Raw genomic sequence first — 25203 nt, 5'->3', positions numbered from 1 at the left:
GTCTACAGTGAAGACAAATATGCCACTGATCTCTCAGTTGATCTGGAATTCTGAGTCAAGACTTCTTAAACAATTCCCTACCTGTTATGGATAAACACATCAAAGTGCCTACCAACAGCTGCAGACTGAGAACTTGTGCAGTCACAGCTCATGGTTCATTAGGAGGAGGTATCGGTGTCATTTTCCATTTCATTCTAATGGAGCGTTCTGATATTTCAGGGTTTCAGACAGAGGTTTGACTCTTAAGCTCAAGTTCAAACTCCAGATGCAGCAGGAGTCTGAAACTATTGAGGTTGGCAATGAGGCCCACCCTGGGAAGACTCCACCTCTGGTCAGGAAGTTTCTTTGCATTTAGGAAACCTTACATCACAGATCCTTTACAGTTGATTGTGAAATCCGGGCCTTTTCTGTGAAGACTTTCCATTCACTGCGAATTATAAAATTTGAAGTCAACATGGTGTTGTGGGCTAAGGAGTTAATCAGCGCTCGTTGAAATGGGCAGGAACAGAACTGGGCTTGTGGCTAAAAACACCTAGACTAATTGGACTCATCTGTACCAAATTTCCTGGCTCAATTAGGACTTGGGGGAAAGAGAATATAAGGAAAGGTGAAGGAGCAATAAAGAGAGACTTCGCTGAGACTTCTACCATCACTGGTCTCCTGTCGGTGCTTCATCCCCAGACCCACTCCCTGTCCACATTACTGGCTCTGCTGGTCGGTAGAGGAATCTTTGTCCAATACCTCTTGGGTCTTACTGGCAATCAAAGTGTCATTTACATATTCCGACAGTCTGCCATTTGTGAACTCTCATAACTCATCTCCCTGCAGGGTTTCTTCAAATATGGTTTAGACATATTTGAATACATAGATGACAGTACAATAGACTTGTTGCTTTACCCTGAACTCAGGCTCTTCCCATTCAAAGGCAAATAGTTCCCGAAACCCAGAGTCCAACAGCATATAACACAAGGCATACTTTAAATCTAGAACTGTAAATTCACAGTGATCTCCAGTCAGGGTGCAGGGTTAGGACCCACTATGTGGGTTTTTTTGCCACAGTTTGGCCAATAGTCCTTCAATCCTGTTCAAACCAATACCCCTGAGTTCTGGGTTTCTGAATTAAAAGGATTGCATTATTGTTACTGACATGGCCAAGCTAACTACAATTCAAGCAATTTTTTAAATGAAGGACTAAATTCCCCTTTTGGGTAATTTTCTCTTTGGGTATTGTTTCAGTTTGGGTGTCTAGGAGTCAGATCAGAACCTCACCTTGAGAGACTGTTCTCACTCTTCCCTGCCATCCCTACCTTCTGTTATGAGGTGCAGCCAGTGACAGCCAGCACCCATTGACAGTGAGCAAATGAAATTTGGCTGTGTCCCCCAACCTCTGTCCTGAAGGTGGGTCCTAACAGCAATGGAATGATAATTCCATCCTCAACCACTTCCCCAACGTCCTAATTTAGCCAGGATATTGGATGCAGACAAGTCCAATTAGTCTAGGCATTTTTACCTACAAGCCCAGTTCCTGTTCCTGCCCATCCCAGTGAGCACTAATCAACTCCTTAGCCCACAACACTTAGGTGAGTCACAGGTGGGCAGGAGCGAAAACCTATCAACTGAGAGGGGACGGTATTGCATTGTTGTGCAACCACTCCCCTCACAAGCCCCTTTCAAAGGCCCATGAAGCAGGGGCTCTCACTCTCTTTCTGGCCAGGTGCGTCCACTACTCTGGCACCTCAACTCTTGGCTGACCCAGGACAGGTAATCCCCTGAGCATGGTCCCTGTGTACTGTTTAAATGAGGCCATGGTTATAATAATGTTGTTTCTCGTTTGTGTACTATCTGGAGTTCCAGGAGGGGTGAGGAAGTGATGTAGGGTTCCCACGTTCCTCATTCTCAGACACCCTTGGTTAGGCCGAGCATTCCATAGTTGTGTCTGGGCATCCTGAGACCTGCACCTTTCTAATGTTCTACTTCCTTAGAGTAAACGCGTTTGGAATTTGGGGTCTGGGGTTCTCCTGAGGATCTGTGATGATCTGCAAAAGCAGCCCATTATCCTACAGGACAATAGCTGTATCGTTTCACCCTGTATTGTTACTCTTTTCCCCTCACCTTGATTGTAGGTATCAAAAATCTTCACCAATTCAGAGGTCTTTGCAAGCTCCTTTCCTTTCTTGGAAATTCTTTTAGAATATCAAAGGCACCGTGTCCATTAAAGCCCATGTTGACCACCTTCTTTATGTCAGTGAGAATGTGGGGATCAGTGTAATGTCATAGTGTCTAAAGTCTCAGAAACCCACCCTGAAGACAGGGTCCTTATGTGATCTGTGTTCTTCTTTGGGTTCCTTCCCTATCTGAGTATTTCCTTTTTATATGATTAATCGTTGTTGTTGTTTTTTTTTTTAAGATTTATGGGCCCAGCAGAGTAGCCTAGTAGCTAAAGTCCTCACCTTGCAGGCACCAGGATTGCATATGGACACCAGTTCTAATCCTGGCAGCCCTGCTTCCCATCCAGCTTCCTTCTTGTGGCCTGGGAAAGCAGTCAAGAATGACACAAAGCCTTGGGATCCTGTGCCCTCCTAGCAGACCCGAAAGAGGCTTTGGGCTCCTGGCTTCAGATTAGCACAGCTCAGGCCGTTGGGGAGTGAGTCAATGAATGTAAGATTTTCATCTTTGTCTCTCCTTCTGCATATCTGACTTAAAAAAAAAAAAAAAAAAGGCCCAGGCTGGTGTCCTAGCGGCTAAAGTGCTCGCCTTGAACACTCCGGGATCCCATATGAGAGCCAGTTCTAATCCTGGCAGCCCGTTTCCCATCCAGTTCCCAGGCTTGTGATGGCCCAAAGCCTGGGGCCCCTACACCACCACATGGGAAACCTAGAGGAGGTTCCTGGCTTTGGATCGTGGCAGCACAGGCCGTTGCGCTCACTTGGGGAGTGAATCATCAGACGGAGGACCTTCCTCTTTATCTCTCCTCCTCTCTGTATATCTGACTTTGCAATAAAAAAAAGATTTATTTTTATTTGAAAAGCAGATTTACAAAGAGATGACATAGAGTGGTCTTCCATCCTCCCCAGATGGCTGCAATGGCCAGAACTGAGCCAATTCAAAGCCAGGAGCCCAGAGCTTCATCTGAGTCTCCCACATGGGTGCACTGTCCCAAGGACCTGGGCCTTCCTCTGCTGCTTTCCCAGGCCACAAGCAGGGAGCTGGATGGGAAGTGGAGTAGCCAGGACACAAATCAGCACTCATAAGATGCTAGCACCACAGTGTGGGGGATTAGCCTGTTGAGTCACAATGCCAGCCCCTATATATTTTCTGTTTGTTTTTTATTAAAGATTTATCTTTACTAGAAAAGTAGATATACAGAAAGGAAGAAAGACAAGATCTTCTGTCAGATGGTTTACTCCCCACGCGGCCTCAACAGATCGAGCTGAGCCTATCCGAAGCCAGAAGCCCAGAGCTTCTTTTGCATCTCCCACACAGGTGCAGGCTCCCTAAGTTTTGGGCCTTCCTCCACTGCTTTCCCAGGCGACAAGCAGAGGGCTGGATGGGAAGAGGGGCCGCCCGGATTAGAACCGGTGCCCATATGGGATCCAGGCATGTTCAAGTCGAGGACTATAGACATTAAGTCATTTTACTGGGCCCATGCCCCTATATTTGCTTAAGAATATTTATTTTAAAGGCAAAGTGAAACACACACACACACACACACACACACACAGAGAGTCTTCTATCCACTGTTTGCTCTCCATTTAGTCTGTGAGGGCTATGAAACCATAGCCAGGAGCTCCATTCTGGTCTCCCACGTGGATGGCAGAGGTCCAAACACTCAAGCCATCATCGACCACTTTCTCAGGTATATTAGCGGGGAGCTGGGATGGCACTAAGAGACTCTGGCAACACAAGTGGTGGTTTATCCTGACCCGTCACAACACTGGCCTTGGGACTCCTTTCTTTAATACTCCGGAGGGTGTGTTTTGCACACTAGGCCTGTCTGGACCTGTAGCCAGCATCAGTAATCCCTGAGGCTGGGTTAATTCCTTGAAGAATCACATCCCAGTGCGGGTGGTTTGGATAGCCATTCCCCAACAATCGACAGGCCTTTTTCCTTCTGCAGTTGTGAGGAAGGTGCTCCTAAGGGTTCTTCTATCTGCCCAAGTAGGTTAGTTCTAAAAATAGACAAAATCCCTAGCTCTGGAAATCGTTTCGGTAAGTAGGTGTATTATTTCCAAGACTGAGATAGAAAAGAGAGCATACACATTAGGCCATTTGATCTCATCTGCTGTCGCCTACCTTAGAGCAAACTGCTCTCTCATGTGGAGGTGGTACAGAGTGCAGGCAGGCTTCCCGGGACAGGGTATGATCTGGGTCATGATGATGAGGCTGCCACAGCAGGCTGTGCTGAGGTGGAGCTGGAGGAGGAGGCAGGTGAAGAGTTGCTCCAGGCAGAGATCAAATGCACAGAAGGTAGCTGACTTCTCCTTACCATTGTCAGAGGATACGGGGCTCCATCCTGCTCACCTTAGCTGTTAAAGCATGAAGTTAAATACTCAGAAACCGGCCCTAGATTTGGAAGGCTGTTGCTGGAAATATTTTTGTCTCCTGTTTCAAAAGTGAATGGTGCCTACTGAAGTTAGGTGATTTTTAAAATTGTTATGATGACTACCCTTGGTGGAGTTGAAATGCTGTTTTCATTCTGCATTTTGGTAGTTTGGTGCTTGTTCAAAGTTCAAAGTGTTTTGCTGAGAAGTTTCTATTGTACAAAGCTTTCTTCCTTTAAAACATTTTTCTGCTGAATCCAGGATATTCTAAAGATCCACACCTATATGTAAAGCTACTAAATGACAAAAAGCAACAACAGTTTGACTAAAAAGGAGTGTGTGTGTGTGTGTGTGTGTGTGTGAATTGCATGACTTTGAGCAGTCTTGACCAGAATATGTGCACATCTGGGAATCTGATGGACACACTGAAGGGTTGGGAACAGGCTGCAGAGGTGCTGGGGCACTCGGCTGGATCAACAGGAAGCCCTATCTTCCATACTGGCTTCTGGCAAAATAACTTCTCTGGTTTTGTTTTTTTTTTTAGTTGTGGGTTTTGTTTTGTTAAGATCTATTTATTTTACTTGAAAGTCAGACTTATTGAGAGAGGAACAGACAGAGGTATTCATTCTCAATATGACTAATGATGCTGGAGATGGGCCAGCCTGAAGTTCAAAGCCAGGAGCTTCTTCCAAGTCTTCCACGTGGGTGTGGGGGCACAAAGACTTGAGTCGTCCTCTGCTTCTTATCCAGATGTGTTAGCAAGGAGCTGGCTCAGAAGTGGAGCAGCTGGGACACAAACAGGTGCCCACATGGAGTGGCCTTGCCATAGGCCTGCTACACCACCATACCGGCCCCTGTTTTTGTTTGAATCATATAATATTTTCTGTGCACGGTCTTATTCCAATAAAAAGGTATGAAAACTTACATCGAAGGCATTTCCTTTTCCTTTCTTGTCTTTTGCAGAATAAATCCAGTTGCAAAATGATACTATGATTCAGTGAACCATTTTTTTTCTTTTTTTAAATTTTTTTTTTAATTTATCATACAATTCTGCATAGTCTGGGATTCCCCTCCCCTATTTTCCACCCCCCGACTGATTTTTCCCATAATGTCACAACTCTTCATAAGGAGTTACAACCAGAATTTTTTCATTTTTTCATTTTTCATTTTCAAAGACAAAGAAAGCTTTGCTGGGTATGTTATTCTGGGCCAACAATTTTTTGCTTTTAAAATCTGGAATATGTCACTTCTGGTCTGTAGAGTTTCCTGTGAGAGGTCAGTTATGTATTTAAATGCCATTCTTCTTTATAGCAATTTCATTTTTCACATGCACAGTTAAGAATTTTTTCATTATATTTGACTGAAGAAAGCTTGATTATCATGTGTTGTGGTGAAGATTGCTTTTGATCAACTCCGTTAGGAGTTCTTTGCCCCTCCTCTATTGTGTTTCCTACTCTTTTCCTCCAGATTAGAGTAGTTTTCATTTATGATTTCACTGAATGCAGCTTTAAGTTCAGCATCTTTTCTGCACTTTCTGGAATACCTGTAACTCTTATGCTTGGCGTTTTAATAGTGTCTCTTAATTCTTGAATACTTTTTTTTTAGCTTGACCCAACTCGGCTTCCAGCTTTTTGATTCTTTCCCCATTGTGACAAGAAATATCTTCCAATTCTGAGATTCTTTCTCCTACATCTTTCATTCTATTATTGAGACTTTGCACCGAGTTTTTGATTTGCTCTATTATATCTTGTTTCAGCATTGCTATTTCCTGTGTGACATATTCCTTGAACTCTTGTGTGTACTTCTTGTTGATAAGAAACATTAAAATAAGTTTTCTGAATTCTGTACCTCCCATTTTTGCGGTGTATTACTCAGTTAACTCTGAGGTGTGCAAAGGCTTTTGTCCCTTTACAGGAGAATCTTCAGTAATATTCATTATACCTCTGTCTTTTCTTTTGCCCTTGGTCACTGTACTTCTGGTTATCAGATTCTTCTCCTTAGAACAAGTTTCTCAGCTGTGTATCCCACAGGTCTATAGTTCAATGTTACTTATTGCAGTTGTAACATGGTTCTTTGTTTGCAGTCACTTGTGCCACTCCTTCTAGTGAGTTTTCAGATCCAGGGACTTATTTTAGAATTTAACCATGATTTCTGAAGCCACACGTCCTGACTCACCACTCTCTACCTCCTGTGGTTCTGTGCTGTGGCTGATCTGTTGTCTGTATAATGTTTCTCCCACTTCTGGTTTGGGCAGTTCCCAATATTAGTGAGACACCAGGTGTCCTAAAAAAGAAGATTTGGTGGTGTTGATCTTGCTGGAACCTGCTGGTTGTTAGGTCTTAGGACCACACAGACCTGTCTTGAACAGTAGAGTGCCAAACGCAGTATTATTTTTTGATATGGGACCAGAGTAACGGTTTGCTCCCAGTTGAGCACATGAGCACAGCCTTTGCCACACTGTACAAAATGGTGACTGATGTGCCACTGGTGGAGATCTGGATCTGCTGACTGTTAGATTTTGCTTCTACCCAGATCTGTTTTTGGTGGAACCTGTAGTTTGCTATGTTGGTGAAATTCACTGAGCCAGAAATGAGTTCCCTCCAAGCTCAGTACAATCCTATCTCGCGAAGAGTTATTTAAGTGTCGAAAAAATGGCCGACCATGAAGGGTTGATGTAGGGGGGAAGGCAGAGAGAGAGGGCCAAAAAGTGCCAGAGGAAGGGCCAAGTATAGTTGGAAGTAGTATAAACAGGTGTGCTAACCTCCCAGGACACTGCGGAATCAACAAGATCCACGCAGTCTGGAGAATCAACCAGAAATAACAACAACAAAAAGACCAAGGCAACGTCCACGGCGCAGCTTGTCGGCTCAAAAGCGGTGAGTTGGGAACTCAGCGGGGGAAAGGCCGGCGGGAGTTTTAACTGGAGGATACAGAGGCAACTTTGGCAGGTCGTTGCACAAAGCCCCTCCAGTGGTGGCTAGAAGCTGCAGGAGTGCTGAAGCCTCTAGCACTGGTGGCGTTATTAATAACCTTGGCAGGACCCAGGCAAAGATGGGGACAGCTGCCTGACACAAACTCCCCCATAATGAAATGCCACGGTACCGGGAGGACGCTAGGACCCTGAAGTGCAGTAGCTGGCAACTGTAGCAGCAAGGGTGAAATTCAAGATCCTGTGCCTCAGACCAAAAAAACAAAGCAACAACAACAACAACAACAACAACAAAAACCCAAGAGACAAGTCCCATGCTCCTAGGCGCTGAAACCTGAGGTGCTGAAACCTGAAACCCAGAAGGGAAGCAAAAAAACCCCCCAAAACTCCCTGGTCCAGAAGGAAAACAAAAACCTAGGCCAGCAAGACCGCAGGCCACCCACTAGGTGGCAACAGAGGTCAAGGGTGAGAATCCAGCAACACCTTGGGCCACAAGTATGAGACGCAATAGGAGAGTTAGTGAGGTAGACACAGCTTGCTCCACCCCAAAAAGCCACCATAAAGCCTGGTTGATCGCAGAGATTGCACATGAAGAAATTGAAGACGTCTCTGAGAAGGAGTTCAGAAAAATAATTATAAAACTCTTCAGAGACAATGAAAAACGATGGGACGAGCTCAAAGATTTAAAAAACCACATAATCACAGAAACAAAATTACTCAAAAATGAGATCCTAGACTTGAAGAACAAAGTTGAGAGCTTAGCCAACAGAATTACAGCAGCAGAAGACAGGATATCCGACTTGGAAGATTCCCAGAATGAAAGCAGGCAGATTATTAACCAACTAGAGTCACAACTACACAAGGCAACCAAGACAATCCAGGAGATGAACAACAACATCAAGAAGTCAAATATCAGAATCATGGGGCCCCCAGAAGGAGTGGAAAGAGAGACAGGCATACAACCAGTACTTGAGGAAATTATGCAGGAGGACTTCCAAAATACCTGGAACATGAACCCAATCCAAATTCAGGAAGGCCAGAGGACTCCCCATAGGGTGGACCCAAAACGATCTTCCCCAAGACACGTGGTAATCAAGTTACCCTCCAATGAATACAAAGAAAGAATCCTAAGGTTAGCACAAACCAAAGATAAGCTTACATTTAGGGGCAGGACCATCAGAATCACTGCCAACTTCTCAGAGCAGACCTTCCAGGCAAGAAGGGAGTGGAACAAAATCTTCCAAGTACTGAAAGAGAATAACTGTCAACCAAGAATACTCTACCCAGCAAAGATTTCATTTGTATACGAGAACGAAACTAGATACTTTCACAGCAAAGAGAAATTAGAAAAATATGCCAACACAAAACCAACTCTACAAAATCTCCTTAGAAATGCGCTACTCCCAGAGAAAAAGGAAGCAAGCCATAAGCAAGGATGGCAATCAGGGAAATCTCAACAAAGTCCATCCACAGAAACAACAATCAATCACCAACAACCTCAAAAACACAGGCATATGGCACAGCAAAATTATAATTTCTCAATATTAGCCCTCAACACAAACGGCTTAAATTCATCACTCAAAAGACACCGATTAGCAGACTGGGTTAAAAATCAGGACCCAACTATATGCTGCTTGCAAGAAACACATCTAACCAGAAGAAACTTCAAGAAACTAAAAGTGGAAGGGTAGAAACAAATATTCCATGCCAATGGACGAGAAAAAAAGGCTGGTGTGGCAGTCCTATTCTCAGATGATATGGACTTCAAAGCAACGAACGTCAAAAAGGACAGGGAAGGGCAGTACATTTTCTTGAAAGGGAGGATCCAACAAGAACCAATTGCCATTCTTAACATTTATGCTCCTAGCCCGGACGCACCCAGCTACGTGAAACAACTACTTTTGTACTTAAAGGGAGACATAGATGAACATACGATAATTCTGGGAGATCTGAATACCCCACTAACACCAATAGATAGGTCAAGGCAGCAAAAGCTCAACAGGGAAGCCACAGAACTCACACAAACAATAAAACAACTGGACCTAGTAGACATCTATAGAATATTTCATCCTAAGGCCACAGACTACACCTTCTTCTCAGCAGTGCATGGCACCTTCTCCAGGATAGACCACATCATAGGACACAAAGCAAGTTTAACTAACTACAAAAATATCAGAATCATACCATGTACCTTCTCAGACCAACACGGAGTGAAACTGGAAGTCAACAACTCAAAAGGTCCCAGGAAACACGTAAACTCCTGGAGGCTGAACAATATGCTATTAAACAAACAATGGGTCGGAGAAGAAATTAAAGACGAGATCAAAAAATTTATAGAAACCAACGAAAACCCAGATACAAAAGTCCAAAACTTATGGGACACTGCCAAAGCAGTGTTACGTGGTAAGTTTATTGCAATTAGCGTGCATATCAAAGCACAAGAAAGGCAACAAATGCAGGAATTAAGCACACACCTCCAGGAACTGGAAAAGCAACAGCAGAAGGACCCCACAAACAAGAGGAAACAAGAAATTATCAAAACAAGACAAGAACTAAATCAGAACGAAATTAAAAAAACCATTCAGAAAATAAATGAATCAAAAAGCTGGCTCTTTGAGAGGATAAACAAAATAGATACCCCACTGGCCTGATTGACAAAGAAAAAACAATCCTATCCCGCAACCTTTGCCTTCCCACACAAAATGGCGCCCAATGTGGTTCTGGTGATAGGGTCTAGGATGAGACCCACCTGTTCCTGCATTGTCTGTTTGGGGTTTACTGCTTTGTCTCTGCTACTGGTTGAATCAAAGAAATCAGCTGGATGGGTAGTTCTGTGTCCAGGGTTTGGGGTTTACTGCTTTGTCTCTGCTACTGGTTGAATCAAAGAAATCAGCTGAATGGGCAGTTCTGTGTCCAGGTTCTCCTGCTGAGCTCCCGATGACCTCTCCTTCCCATCTGCCATCTTGATCCCCCTAATGCAATTATGAAAAAACAATATTCCTATCTGTATCCCACTTTTATATATATATATATTTTTTCCTTCAGGAGATATCTCTTCTTTGAGATATTTATATGTTAATATGTAAAGATAAATAATGTATCATATTAATTCTATGATTCTACTTTGATCACATGGAGTGTATTTAAATTGATTGGACAGCCAACATAATTGAAAACTGTAGCAGGCCCTGACATTATGACACAGTAGGTCAATCTACCACTTGTGATGCTGGACTCCCACATGAGTACCAGTTTGAATTTTAGCTGATCCACTTCCACTGCAGCTCCTTGTAATGTACCTGGGAAAGATGAGTAAATGGCAAAAGTAATTTGACCCCTGCCATGTGGGAGACCTTGCAGATTTTCCTGGTTCCTGGCTTTGGGCTGGACTAGATAAAGTTGTTGTGACAACTTGCAGATTGATCAATCAATATTTTTCTCTTGCCACATTGCTCTCATTTTCTGTCACTACTTCAAATAAATATATCTTTTTTTTATTACATTGCATTATGTGACACAGTTTTATAGGTACTGGGATTTCCCCCACCTCCCCCTGGGTGGATTCCTCCACTGCTGCATTGCCACAGTTCAAGTTCAGTTGAGATTTTTTCATTGCAAGCATATACCAAGCATAGAGTGCAGTATCTTATTGTCCAGATAAGTTCAATGGCTTCCTGGGGAGACCATCTCTGGTCTGAAGGTAGAGCTGGCAGCGTATCATCCCGAGCAATTAAAAGCCCCAACATAACATCAGCAACAATTTGTAACATTATGGAATTAGTGGACATAGTATTGAGTAACCAATATGTTAAAAAAAAATGCAAGTTCTTAACTACATCCTGTGACTTCTTCATTGACATTTCGATCTTAGTTATACAACCAGGTTCTATAAATGGCTATAGATTACTATTACTATTACTATTACTATTACTATTACTATTACTAAAATGGCTATAGATTAACTATTCAATTGTCTCGTGTCTATTTTCAGTGTAGTATTTAGCTTTTTATCGCGTTGAAGTGTAATTTTGCTGAATCCGGCTTTTTTTTTCAGGAAGTCTAGACTGGCTTATAACTCTAACAAGACGTATGGCAAGGTGCAGAACAGTTTTATGGATGGGTGTGCAGAGAAATCTTCAATGCCCTAGTGAGGAGTAACTAATCTTTGTGTCCCACCTAGTAAGATATAAGTGAGGCCACGCTGACCGCTGCCTGTCTGATTCTAGGCTTTCCTTGTTGTTCTCTGTCTATCTATTCTAGATTTTTTGTTTGTTGTTTGGTTATTTGTTTGTTTTGAGGGGTTTCTGGAGCGATCCTGATGGTCATTGCCAGAGAGGATGGGGACCCAAAGTTGGACAAATAAATATATCTTTTTAAAAAAGAAAGCTGAATGGATCACTCTTGAATAAGCAAACATGTGAACTATTGCATAATTTTTGGAATTTAATGTAAAACAGAATTAAATAACTAGTAAGCTTATTATAATGTGTGTATATAGTTCAAGTGTGTAAGCCTTTTGCTTAATGTGAAAAGACTGAGACAAAAAAAATTCTTTAACCATCAATGAGTAGATACAGGTTTGTTTCTTTGTCTATAAAATTGCAAATAATATTTATTTTGATAAAATCATTAATGAATTTGCATGAGTTACTTGTTTTGTAAACAGAAATATCCCTTACAACCTAATATATTAAAAAATCCCTTAAAAATACAAAGTATAATGCTCAGAGAAAATTAGAGGGGAAAAACACATAAATACACTTGAGTTTGGCCTTGGTAGTGCATGGAGCACTATCTTACTCAGAAGAATGGATATATACACATTTTTCTTTTTTAATTAAAAATACATACATGAAATTAAAGACATTTAGTATGTTTCTTTTTTCCTCTCTGCATGTAGCTATTTATATTGTTGAATTATATGTTAAAATTCTAATGAAATAAAATGTCTATTATCTTTTTACTTTAGTGGAAATGTTTACCACATTTATGCTATCAATTTTACTAAAAATAAATTTGTAACATTGAAGAGGTATAAAATGTACTTCAAGCTTCAATCATCATTTTTTACAATTCACTTGCATCTGGCAGTTTAAATATATCTTTTAACAGAAGCACTGCCCTTAACTTACACTGTCTTTTCTCTCTCAGAATCACCAGCTTTAGCTTCTTTATGTTCCTTAATCCCTCTTTTTCTTCTTTCCCATCTTCACAAGCTTTTGAAAAAGCAACAAACAACTTTCTATGACAAGGTAAATAATGATTGTCACACAGGCCAGCAGGAACCCAATCACATCCAGAGAGTAGTACTGGTACCAGGTGAGGTCATAGGCTGCAACCCGCAGGTGTTTGGCTCCCTTGTGGCGCATGACATGCTCGATCCAGAAGATTGCTCGATCCAGGGGTTTCATGGGCTGATCGTGGTGAATTCTTGATAATGTCATGACATTCTCTTTGTAGCTGAAGGAAAGTCAATAGGCATAACTTACACATTGAAAAAGGAAATCTAGATCAATATTTTTCATGTGGATAGGAACGAATCTTAGATTATAGGCTAGATATTTTTGGATGTATGAGTTTTTAGGATTAAAGAAGGAAGTTGGAAGAAAGTAATTCCTTATAACATGGCAGCTTAGAAACTAAAATCTGTTAATTCCAAGAGAAGGGAGAAAAATCCACATGGAATCTAACTAACTAACTAACTAACTAACTAACTAACTAACTACAGCAAAGACCCCAAAAGTCTCTTCATATGTGGCACTTGAATTATTCTAAAGCACCTGTGAATGGAACTGGCATACAAGTTTCAAAAGAGTGCAACATTTAGAGATAGGAGGCATGTCCATGATAAGGCTCAAGGTACATGTGTGGACAAAGTTGATAAGGAGTGCCAGCAATCAGAAACTGGTAGTAAACTTAAACTTTACTCATTACTCAATGGAGGGGAGAATCCCAGTATCTATGAAATTATGTCACATTATACAATGTGATTAATGAATAAAAAAAAAAACCAAGGAGCGATGAAAGTGAATTTCCATTCTTTGAATCCTGATGCTTCTTGAAACTTATGTGTCATTTCTATAACTTTGTTCATAGTTTTTTTGTTCATGAAAATCCTCTTTTTTCCTCTACCAATTTTTCTCTCTCTCTCATTCATGTATATATATAAATAATAGCCATATATCACCCCAAATATTGTATTATTGCTTACCACTAAACAAAAGTGATCTAAACATGCTGTTCATATTCAGAATCAGTTTTACTCCTTTGAACAGCAAGAGAAAAGTTATCTGAAAATACTCTATAGTGTGAAAGAAGCAACTGTACTTACGAAGGATCATTAATGACTGTTTTCAAGGCATTGAGCAACTCTGCACTTGATACTGTTTTCCAGTCCAATTTGACAGCAGCTCCCTTGACTTTCATGTAGATAATATTATCAGGTTGATCTCCAAATAAAGGGAGGCCCACCATAGGAACACCATGATAGATTGCTTCAAAGACACCATTGGCTCCACCATGAGTTACAAAAGCCTTGGTTTTTGGATGACCTAGGATCGAATGGTTTTGAGTAACATAATTAATTACATAAATAAAATGAGAAATGGGTAATATGAGACACCAGAAGAGAAATGTGCTCTAAGCAGCATATTGTTAACAGGACTGACACTGCATTTCAATTCCTTTTATATCAAGAGCAAGAGGTACTTAAGTTCTCAGTGGGACTAAGTGGAGGTCACAGGAAGAAATGTGTGAATTGAGTCTTGGAACACATTCAATATGGCCAGGCAGGAGTGAAAAAGGAGTACCGTCAGGATAAAATAAGCAACATATGCTAAAAAGAGGGTCAAACATTGGTTAGAACATTGTCTCTGGATGTTATTGCTCAGTTCAATGAGTATGATATTTAGGGCACACAAAGCAGTGTTGTGTGGGATGGTTGTATCAATAGAATCCAAAAAAGGGAACATAAACTCCATCTTGGATTTCCTTATCACTACATGATAAAGGTTGTTGATATTTTTTCCTGTTGGAAGTACAAAAATCATGAACAATAACAGAGGGATGTTGTTTGTGTGGCATTTGGAAATCTGTATATTAGGAGAAAATGCACAGGACAACTTCAGTGATTACATGCTGGAGACCAGGTCCGGCTGACTGAGAGCTTGAAAAGGCTGCATGGATCAGTGGGAGGATAAGAAGAAGAGATAAGACGTGGACCACTATGGCTTGATGCTCATAATGGACAACTTAGAAAAGTTGCCTTCTTTATACACAAATTATTACAAGCTTTTGCACAATATCCAATTGTTTCATTTTTACATCATGGTAAAAAAAAATACAAAAAACAATCCTAAAAAATATTATTTACTTCAAAGAAAACGTTTTCGACAAACCATTACTCATTGAAACCTTCAGTCACTTGGCTGAAGCCAGGAACTCCACGTTTGGCAGCGCATGCAGTTACATAGTGACAAGTGGTTTACTTATACTCAAAATCAATTTTTACTAAACACAAACTAACTAATATTGCTTAAAATATTAAGAGTACAGAATTAAAAGATCATAAATGAAAGGATTTTATAAAAGCATATAACATAGATTCTTTGCTAAATCTTATAATCAAATCATGCATTAATTACCGTCACCTTCAACTAGTGCTGATTCAATTGTTTTTGTTCTTTTGTTAAAGGGCAATGAAAGGGATCAAGGCAACTCAGCCAATCTACAGAAGGCCTTTACAAGAAACTTCATTTCATCTTATAAACTGTTTTCTTTCCCTACATATGAGTGCCAATATAAGATAGAAGTTTTTATAAACTGTTTTCTTTCCCTAAATATAAGTGCCAGTATAAGATTGAGATTTTAAGCCATTTTGTGGGCTTCACATTTGTTTCCCTTTAGAAGATGCCCCATACACTTTTGCTTCCTGAGGTGAGAAACTAGAATACGTCATATCATGTGTTGTAACAGTTTGAGGTGCAGGGTAAACAAACTCTTTGTACCTCCATGATTGCCATCAGTTCTAAGATATTATCAAGCCATTTCTTAAGGAAAACATTACTTATACTAGGGCAAACCCCAGGACAAAAGTGGGCACATAACAGGATGTTTGGAGACATAGTGGGCTCAATTGTACTATTGTATACTTTTAGCTGTGTGTTATAGCCTTACGTTGCTAAAGATGTTTTTATCATAACATGATTGATCAATTTGAGGTGTCATACCAGTTACAGAAATCACTTCACATTAGCAGAAAAACAACAACACCCTCAGGAGAATTTAATGAGACATCAGAGAGGTGATTTAGTGTCCATACAATAGGGTGAGGCAGCAATGAGGTGACGAAAGACATTCTGCCTGGCCTTGCCGCATAGCCAGAAACTCCTCATAGCTTGCTAACGGAGGAGAGGTGCTCATCACAGACCCATGCCATCCAACCCAACTGCATGGCTCCCCACAATTACATTTGGAGTCAATGAGGCAACGCAGGATATTGTTATTGCTCCGTAATTATTAACTTATTCTAACCATGCTAAGAACACAAATAAAGGCAAAAAACAAAAAGATAAATAGACTCATACGTAGAAGGGGTAGAGAAATGAGTTAAAAAAGAAAGAGAGATGCTTTTATTCATGTGGGCCAGTCTTACTGGCGTTAGGTGGTACCTCATTGATGTTTTAATTTGGATTTCCCTTATTGCCAGGGAACTTGAGCATTTTTTCATATGTTTATTTGCCATTTGGGTTTGTTCCTTTGTGAAGTGTTTGCCCATTTCCCGTGCCCATTTCTTGAGTGGCTTGTTTGTTTTGACATTTTGGTTGTTTTGTAGCTCTTTGTATATTCATGAATAAAAGCACCAACGACACTTGTTGGCGAGGTTGCGGGGAAAAGGGAACCCTACTCCACTGCTGGTGGGGCTGCAGGCTGGTACAGCCTCTATGGAAATCAGTATGGAGAATATTCAAACAACTCAAATTCAACATACCGTATGATCCAGCAATAGCACTCCTAGGAATATATCCAGAACACTTGTTCTATGAGAAACCAACATGTACTCCTATGTTCATAGCAGCACAATCAGTAATTGCAAAAACATGGAAACAACCAAAATGCCCATCAACAGAGGATTGGATAAGAAAGCTATGGTTCATCTACTCCATGGAATACTACTCAGCTATTAAAAAAAACAAAATGCAGTTCTTTGTGGCCAAATGGGCCAAACTGGAAACCATAATGCTAAGGGAAATGAGCCAATCCCAAAAGGTTAAATACCACATGTTTGCCTTAATTTAAGATGATATGATGTTATGTATAACATGTTATGTTTTGAATGTTATATGTTGTGTATAAACTAAAATTGAAGTATAGGTGAGGTGGTCACAGAAGGTGGCTGGGAACCCGCATTTACTTTTAACATATTGGTTACTCATTACTATGTCAATTAATTCCATAATGATGTAAATTTTTGCTGATGGTATGTTGGAGCTTTCAATTGACTGGGATGATACTCTGCTGGCTCTGTCATCAGACCAGAGAGGGTATACCTAAGAAACCGTTGAACTTGACGGGACAATAAGATGCTGGACTCTATGTTTGGTATACGCTTGCAATGGGGAAACCTCAACTGAACTTGAGCTGTGGTTATGCAATAAGGTGGAGGAATCCACCATGGTGGGAGGGTTTGGGGAGGGGTGGGGAGAACCCAAGTATCTATGTAACTGTGTCACATAATACAATGTAATTACTGAAGTTAAATAATAAATAATTAAAAAAAAAAAAAAAAAAAAAAAAAAAAAAAAAAGAAAGAGAGAAGGAAATCTTACTGTTGATTCACTGTTGAAATGCACTTAACACCTAAGGTGGGGACAATCCAAAACCGGAAGCTAGGGTCTCAGTCTAGATCTACTATGCAGTTGATACTGATCTAAAGGGGAACTATAGTATAGGATGTATGTGTCTCAACCAGCATCTTAACAATTCTGCTAAGTGCCATTCCCCTGGGAATAGCAAGAAATTCTGTCTCAGAGATAACTCTGCAGAAAACAAGGAAATTTAATTTTGAGTCTAGAAATTTTGTTATAACAAAATGCCAACTGCTGTTATTCTTTGTGTTTTCCCTAGCACTGGAAAAGGGATGTGAAGACATTGTTTTCACTTTGAAATGTTTTACTAATGAATTGTCATATACTACTCTCGTTTTGATTGGCTGTCACTCATGTTTGCAGTGTTTGCTCTCCAGTGTCTTACCAAGTACATCATTCTGGGGGATCCATGAATAGAGGCGAGTGTTAGGGCCTAAGGTGTCTGGTTTCTTGCCTTCATATCTCCAAAGAACCTGTTGGGTAAAGAAAATACAAATTTCCAGAGTTCGATTTTCCATTATACTGCATGAAACTTCTATAGAGGCCAAGAGATCACTCTTAAAATACCTTGCATATGAATGACAGCAGACAAGAGAGGAAATGAGAATTAAAGGACAAAAGCCATTACGTTTCATGTGCTATTATTACATTTGATCAAACATGGAATATAATCATGTGACAAATTCATGTATTAAGGAAATTATTAGGTAACGATGATAGTGTCAAAATTTCAAAGAAAGAAACTCATCGTTAGTATTCTAAGTTCCGTGTGTGTGTGCTGGTGTTTCCCTTGTGATCCTATTCTTCCAAATTTAATACAAGCCATTTTTATTTAAAAATGAAAACTTGGATTTACTTATATACACTGATCTTTTTACTTCTATATACTGTTCTACTCTAATGGAATTTGACATTAATTTAACTTAAAAAGCAAATCCATGCAACAGCTAAGGGTGGAAAATTAGTTTTGCTTAGGAAGAATATTTGACCTTTTCTATGAAAACATCCAAGATGTATTTTTTGAGAAGAATCCATTGATAGGATCGGAGATTTTTAAAATTTGAGAAATAAGAGCCAATTCTTAATAAGATGACGATTGAAATGATCCACCATTGTGATAATGTTAAGTTTAACTCAAGTGACTATAACTTTTTCTACAATGTTTTGAAAACATTGACTGTTAATATTGGTACTTGCAGATATTTAGCAAGACCATGTCCTTCTAGGTAGATGCATTATTTAATGTGAATCATCTGATCTGGGCACTTGACTTATTCCTCAATTTTCCTTTATATTTTTTTCTTCTTAAACAGTGCTGGAAACTAGTGCTGAAGGACAGGATGGTTTTTCCGTTTCTCTAAATCTTCTCGGCTGCACAGTTTGCTGGACTGTGGTTTGATGAACTCTGCCCATGTGTTATGGGCCCAACAGGCAATGCCTTGGACAGCCCATAAGTCAGAGTAGAGATGACATGGGGACCTAAAGTGCATGATGCTTTAAGACTTTTTCAGCACCCACTTAATGTTTCTGGCTAGTGCAGTTGCTAGAGGGATTGTAACACCTGTATAGTAACATCTTTAGTTGATGCAGGCTTCAACAATTCTGCAGAGAAGCAAATGGTACAGTAGAATTTGGCCATTTCTGTTTACCTGCCAAAAATACCATGATGATACCAAAGTCTCACAAGACTTGTGTGATATACACTTCTACCGTAATTGACAAAATTATTTGAAATAAATAGGCCTGTGCTGTTTTTAAATCTATCGAGTAGACTTTTATTTTTAAGCTTGTACTTGGGATAAATGAAGGCTGTCCTAAACATGCACCTTTTACTCAGGAATATTGTGTAATGACACATTTTAAGTTTTAGCAGGCTCATTCAGTAGTTGCCCACCACTAGGGTATGTTTTCTCACCTTTTGTGGAAGCTGAGCAAGGGCTGATGCGATCACATTGGCCCTCTCTTCTGTCATGTTACTGATCATTGAGCCCAGGGAAAACACCACAACTCCCTCTTCTCCAGAGCTCTGCACAAAGTCTTCCATGTCCTGTGAAGAGAAAATGGGGTCTATCACAAAACGACAGTGTAGAAAATAGTATTGAAAGCATCAATGCAAACAGCTTGGAAAGAAATTTAAGTGTCTTTAAGGAACAACAGTGGCAGTTCTAAAGTGTATGAGACAAACTATTCCATTTGCCCAAGTGTATACAGAGTAGTAGCAATAACAGTCATATTATTGTGCTGCCAGGCTGTCAAAAATACTTTCCTACGAAAGCTAAAACTTCATGCTCCACGAACACTATATGATACATAGAGAATTGTAATCCTAATGTACCTTACTTTTCCGTTTTACAGAAAATTGTGATCTTATCTCATTTATGTCCTTTTCCTTCTGTTATTGACTAAATCCCTTATGATTGATTGGTATTAAAAGTTGTTTGGTAAAATAATTATAATGATACAATGTAAACAGGCATTTGTGGACATATAAGTAAACCTATAAATTATTTGATCATTCTTAATATTTGGTTTAGGTTACTTGGAATGATTTTTTTTTAAAGATTTATTTATTTTATTACAGCCAGATATACACAGAGGGGGAGAGACAGAGAGGAAGATCTTCCGTCCGATGATTGACTCCCCAAGTGAGCCGCAACAGGCCGATGCACGCCGATCCGAAGCCGGGAACCTGGAACCTCTTCCGGGTCTCCCACGCGGGTGCAGTGTCCCAATGCATTGGGCCGTCCTCAATTGCTTTCCCAGGCCACAAGCAAGGAGCTGGATGGGAAGTGGAGCTGCCGGGATTAGAACCGGTGCCCATATGGGATCCCGGGGCTTTCAAGGCGAGGACTTTAGCCTCTAGATCACGCCGCCGGGCCCGATTATTTTTTTTAAATGTGACAAATGCTGATTTGCAATTATTAATTACTTTTTTCTGAAAAGCTTTATGTGACTACGTCACATAAACAAAGAATATAAATGTTATGAACTCATTCAATGTGGTCTGTTAAACTTTTCCCTTCTTTTTACAGAAGGACACAAAATGTGTGAGCTTATGATTATTAATGAAGGAGTAAACTACTGGAAGAAAGAGACAGTATAGGAAGAAAAATTTCACAGTTCTTGACTTGGATTCAAATCTTTTTATACAGGTAAATTTATAATGTCCTAAGTATTCAATTTTGCAGAAATTCAACATGTTTTCAAAGGTATATTAAAATGTTAGAAAGTATAATTTAAACTGTGTAACTTTCATTGTCACCAAGAATATATGTGCAGATTATTTAGTGAGACAATATTGTAAATTTCATATATATAAGTGATCTTTTGAGCAACTGGGAAACCTTTCCAAATATTACACAATAGCAAAAGAGATGACTTCCACCATCTGTCAGTCTTAGTAACTGATCAGAGGCAATTACATTTTATTCTTCCTGATAATTGAATTGTTTTAGATATGCTAAGCAGTTAGCACTTTTGAACATCAATAAATTTTAGAGATTTTACTTTTCTTTGTCCAAAAAATCATGAATAATTATGCATTTACAAGTCACAGCTAGATTATTTGAATGAACAACCACCAATGCCATTTCTTACTTCTCATATTTAGTACAAGAATTACATAGTTAGAGCTGGAGAACCTGCGCCACTACTTGTTAACAAACAACTACAAGGAGCAATATAATAGAGTTTGTCAGTTCGTAGGGCCGTGCATGGTCCATTACTACGTAGTGAACCTCATTCACATGGTCTACTTCAAGGACAGCTGCTTTTCTTTGTTTCTTTTTTTTTTTTAAAGATTTATTCATTTTATTACAGCCGGATATACACAGAGGAGGAGAGACAGAGAGGAAGATCCTGTGTCCGATGATTCACTCCCCAAGTGAGCCGCAACGGGCCGATGCGTGCAGATCCGAAGCCAGGAACCTGGAACCTCTTCTGGGTCTCCCACAGGGGTGCAGGGTCCCAATGCATTGGGCCATCCTCAACTGCTTTCCCAGGCCATAAACAGGGAGCTGGATAGGAAGTGGAGCTGCCGGGATTAGAACCGGTGCCCATATGGGATCCCGGGGCTTTCAAGTTGAGGACTTTTAGCCGCTAGGCCACACCGCCGGGCCCGACAGCTGCTTTTCAACCTTCATAGTCAGAAATGAAGTGCATTTCTTGAGATATAATGACATCATAATCTTAAGAAACACTGTATCTATGAATGCTTTTTATATTATCCATCAAACGTGTGTAATATTTAGTTCAGTTGAACAATTATAAATTCACTTTTCCAATAAACTATATTACACATTCTTAATGCATTTAAATGATTTTCAAATGCTCTAATTACTCATCCATTTCCTTTATCAAGAGTAAAAGCCTAAAATGTTAATTTCTAAATTAGCAAGGGTAGCATATTCAGTGTACATTGTACATTATGATAGGTTTGCTATGTTTAGGACAGTGGGACATAATGTTTAATAATAAGAGATAATATCATTATTTTTATCTCCTCAATTCTGTTCTGTGGACTCATCAATGTTCTTATGAGCTATGTTAAGTACTTTGATAAAACACATCTTTTAATTAAAAATTTTCATGAACTTTTAAAAATCCAATCAATGAATTTCTAATTAAAACTATGCTTTATTTTATTTCCAGTATCTCCACATTTGAGTCAAATGCTCTAAATGAAGAATGTTGAGTGATTTCTATTAAGAATACAAAAGTATAAAATATAGTTAACAAAAACATATTTACTTCAGGAAGAGGTTTGGCAGGTTGGCAGTGGAACCCTCCGATAAATTCAAAGTTTGGTAACAGTGGGCGAGGAAACTCCAAATCCCAGTAGCTTCGGATGAGCCACATGTCAGCTTTCCCCATAATCTCAAAGAACGTAGCAGGTCTTCCTGAATAGAAAGAAAAACACAAAATTGGGAGAGCAATGTGAGGCTCGTCATGCAAAGCATACCATGTAATTTCTTGAAAGTTATTGAAATGATTCAGTCAGGGATGTGCAGCGTCTTTGTGGTGTTTAAACAAGCATGCTCATTTAGGAGTTGCATCTTTCACATGTACATCCATGCATTGTTCTCCTGTTACCTGTCTATTGCAATGTCAGGTAGAATATCTATCTAATGTCAGCTCAGTATGCTCACAGTCAGAAATAATCATGAGGACAGAGCACTCTAAAGTCAAACATGCATTTTCCTATAAATTGCCATTGTAGGAGGGATATTATTTAAGCACTAAAGTCAAACATAACATCATAATCATACATAGATGCATTATAGTAGTTCCTAGTTCAGTTTCTGTAACTTAGCCTGCTGATTAATCTTTGAGTTGCTATGTGAACTTGAAGTATTTGTTGAGTGTCGCTTTTGAATGCTTTTGATTCACCTCAGGTATTTGACATAAATATGTAAAAATATTTGCAAATATCACTTGAAATTTTATAGCTCTGCAAATATTGTTTGCTGTTTATTTATGAAAATTTTTCTTTCCATTTAGTTTATTTTTGTATAAAATTGAGAAACATACTCAAAGGATAAGGAAACTTATTGCAAGTATGTCAACATTTCAGCACGTTTTACTGCCAAATCTTATGATTTTTAAGGGCTTGATGATGGAATGTCAAAACATTAGATACCTCAAATGAAATGATTGTGGCATAAACCATGGGTCTTCAGTTGGATGTATATGGTATAAAACTATACATCTCATACCTGAGAAGGAATCATTGGGTCAAAAGAATAGTATTTTTATTTAAATGAGGAAACAGCGCTATTTGGGGATAATTTCCCCAATAACTCATAGTAGTTGTGCTAGAAACCTGTGTAATAGATAACTGTAGATGTCTTTATTCACCAACATATTTTAAAGGGATCTGCCTATTCTTTACCACAAAGAAAAAAATAGGGTAGGATGGGCATGGAATTGATTAGAGAATCCTCAGTGGTACTGTTTGTGGTTGTATGCCACTTTGGTATGTTTAAGCCAAGGATGAACAGTGATGACAGATGATCTCATAAGTAAGCCCAGGCATCACATTTGTGGGAGTGACAGATACATTTTTATTTTCATTTCAGTATCTTATACAGAAAGACAAGTTCCTCTGATTATTCATACAATCACATAGCAAAATCACAGGAAAGTTTGGACCAATTTAAAAAGATGACTTACCTAGAACTTCACTATAAAATTGATCCCACCTCTTCTCATTAAGCTTTGGAAACCAGAAGTCAAAATAAAGCACACATAGCATATTAACTACCCTCTCCATGAATGTCATTTTGCCACCTAAACCAGACAACATAACAGGTACATAGGAAGGAGGAAATAGAAGCCCTCCACCGTGCTTTTCCAGTATGTAGCCAGGGAAACCACGAAGGCTGTACACAAGGGGGGTTTTAAGTAGTTCAGCCAGGAGCTCACCACAGGGAGCGAAGGCGTCAGCAAGAACAATATCAAACTTTGATTCCTGCAGTCTAGTCATGAGTGTCTTGTTCAAAACTACTTCTTTGCAGAAACTTTCATAAACATCAGATAAGCCTAAAATGAATTCTTGCACTACTGAAAAATTCTCCCAATATATATCCAGTGACACATTATATATCCACTTATTGAACCAATACCCGAAAAAGGTTTCCAATTCGTCTTTAGTGTAAGATGAAGGGAAAGTTTCAAATTTAATTCCAGATTCATTCTTGTCATTGATTACAATAGAAGCTGAAGATCTCAGAACAGTTACTTCATGACCTCGCTGGACAAGTTCTTTGAGGATGATCTTTAAATTGAGCCAATGGCTGAATTCCATCGGCCACACTAGCACTTTTCCACAACTCCCAGAGCTGAAGTAGCAGCTCAGCTGTAGCAGCAGCAGCAGAGAAAGGCACTTCACAGACATCCTAGTGACATGCGATGCTTCCTCTCTGATTGCTGTTCTGTTCTGTAGCTGCTCGAGCTGATTTCCATGTACAAATGTATCAAGTGGTTAAAGTACAATTTTTATCAGTCAAAGTAAATAAATCAAATGAACCATCAGAATTGTCAGTTTAAAATGACAAGAGGATAAAATCAAGTTATATGCTAGATAATAATTTGTTTATGTAGAGTCCATCTTTTTCAAAATATTTATTTCAAAGTGATATCTATACCATATATCTATATTTATGTCCACATCTATAGGTATACAATTCTAAAACACATGTATGTATGTGTGTGTGTGTGTATGTAGTATAGCTAGCTAGCTAGTTAGATAGATATAGATCCAGCTGAAACTCCATCCCTGTTTCATGTGAGCAGCACAGCCCCCAATTACTGGCACTATTTTTCTAGGTGTATTTGCAGCGATCTGGAATACAAAGTGGTGGCTGGAATTCAATGCAGTCGGCACTTTAGCTTGCTATGGCCCAATGCAGACCTCTAGATTTTCTTTTTGATTAAGTGCTTTCGCCCAGCTCAGAATCACATAAGCACATGTGTAGGGAAGCACACACTGTGAGAGATTTTAGAACAGTGCCAATTGCAATGGGAGAGGTGTTTTACTTTTTCAGTGAGCTTTAAAAAGTTTTTTTGGATGATGTTGAACAGTTGATTGGGGTGGGAATGATCTTGGGTTAGGCAAAAGTGCGTGTGATAATTGATTCAAAATTTTCTATTTCTGCTTCCTCTTTCTGGGTGAAGGGAAGATAGGAGAGGTGTCATTCCCGGCCTCCCAATCGCTCCAGTAATGGGGATAGGGAATAGCCATCCAGTATCAACCCAGGATTCGCATGTGGCACATGCTCCAAGGGTCCTGTCTAGGTGGTTTTGATAGTTCTGAAATGTTCTCAAACTTGCCGGTCCAAGGATGAGGAAATCCTTCCAATGCTCATTG

General features: G+C 39.6%; 1 protein-coding gene and 1 long non-coding RNA gene across 3 annotated transcripts in view; one reads left to right on the top strand and one right to left on the bottom strand.

Moving 5' to 3' along the window:
• Nucleotides 1-12393: 12393 nt before the first annotated feature.
• Nucleotides 12394-24234, bottom strand: LOC131480840 (UDP-glucuronosyltransferase 2B13-like). 2 transcript variants are annotated; one of them, XM_058667256.1, is made up of 6 exons: nucleotides 23508-24234; nucleotides 22086-22234; nucleotides 19252-19383; nucleotides 17722-17809; nucleotides 13802-14021; nucleotides 12394-12930 (listed from the first exon to the last, which is right to left on the bottom strand). In XM_058667256.1, the coding sequence occupies exons 1-6, from the start codon at nucleotides 24229-24231 to the stop codon at nucleotides 12651-12653; spliced, it is 1593 nt and encodes a 530-aa protein (XP_058523239.1). In that variant the 5' UTR covers nucleotides 24232-24234; the 3' UTR covers nucleotides 12394-12650. The 2 variants fall into 2 exon arrangements, with proteins under 2 accessions (XP_058523239.1, XP_058523240.1); XM_058667257.1 differs by having other exon boundaries at nucleotides 12396-12930; nucleotides 23760-24234.
• Nucleotides 17612-25203, top strand: part of LOC105942398 (uncharacterized) — a 94365-nt gene continuing 86773 nt past the window's right edge. The window contains exons 1-2 of the long non-coding RNA XR_009245860.1: nucleotides 17612-17724; nucleotides 20369-20488. This is a non-coding gene — a long non-coding RNA (uncharacterized LOC105942398). The remainder of the gene's footprint in view (nucleotides 17725-20368; nucleotides 20489-25203) is intronic.

Source organism: Ochotona princeps, chromosome 7, assembly GCF_030435755.1.
Source record: "Ochotona princeps isolate mOchPri1 chromosome 7, mOchPri1.hap1, whole genome shotgun sequence".
Classification (NCBI taxonomy): Eukaryota; Metazoa; Chordata; class Mammalia; order Lagomorpha; family Ochotonidae; genus Ochotona; species Ochotona princeps.
The sequence above is the reverse complement of the archived record's forward strand: the minus strand, read 5'-3'. Positions and strand labels throughout refer to the sequence as shown.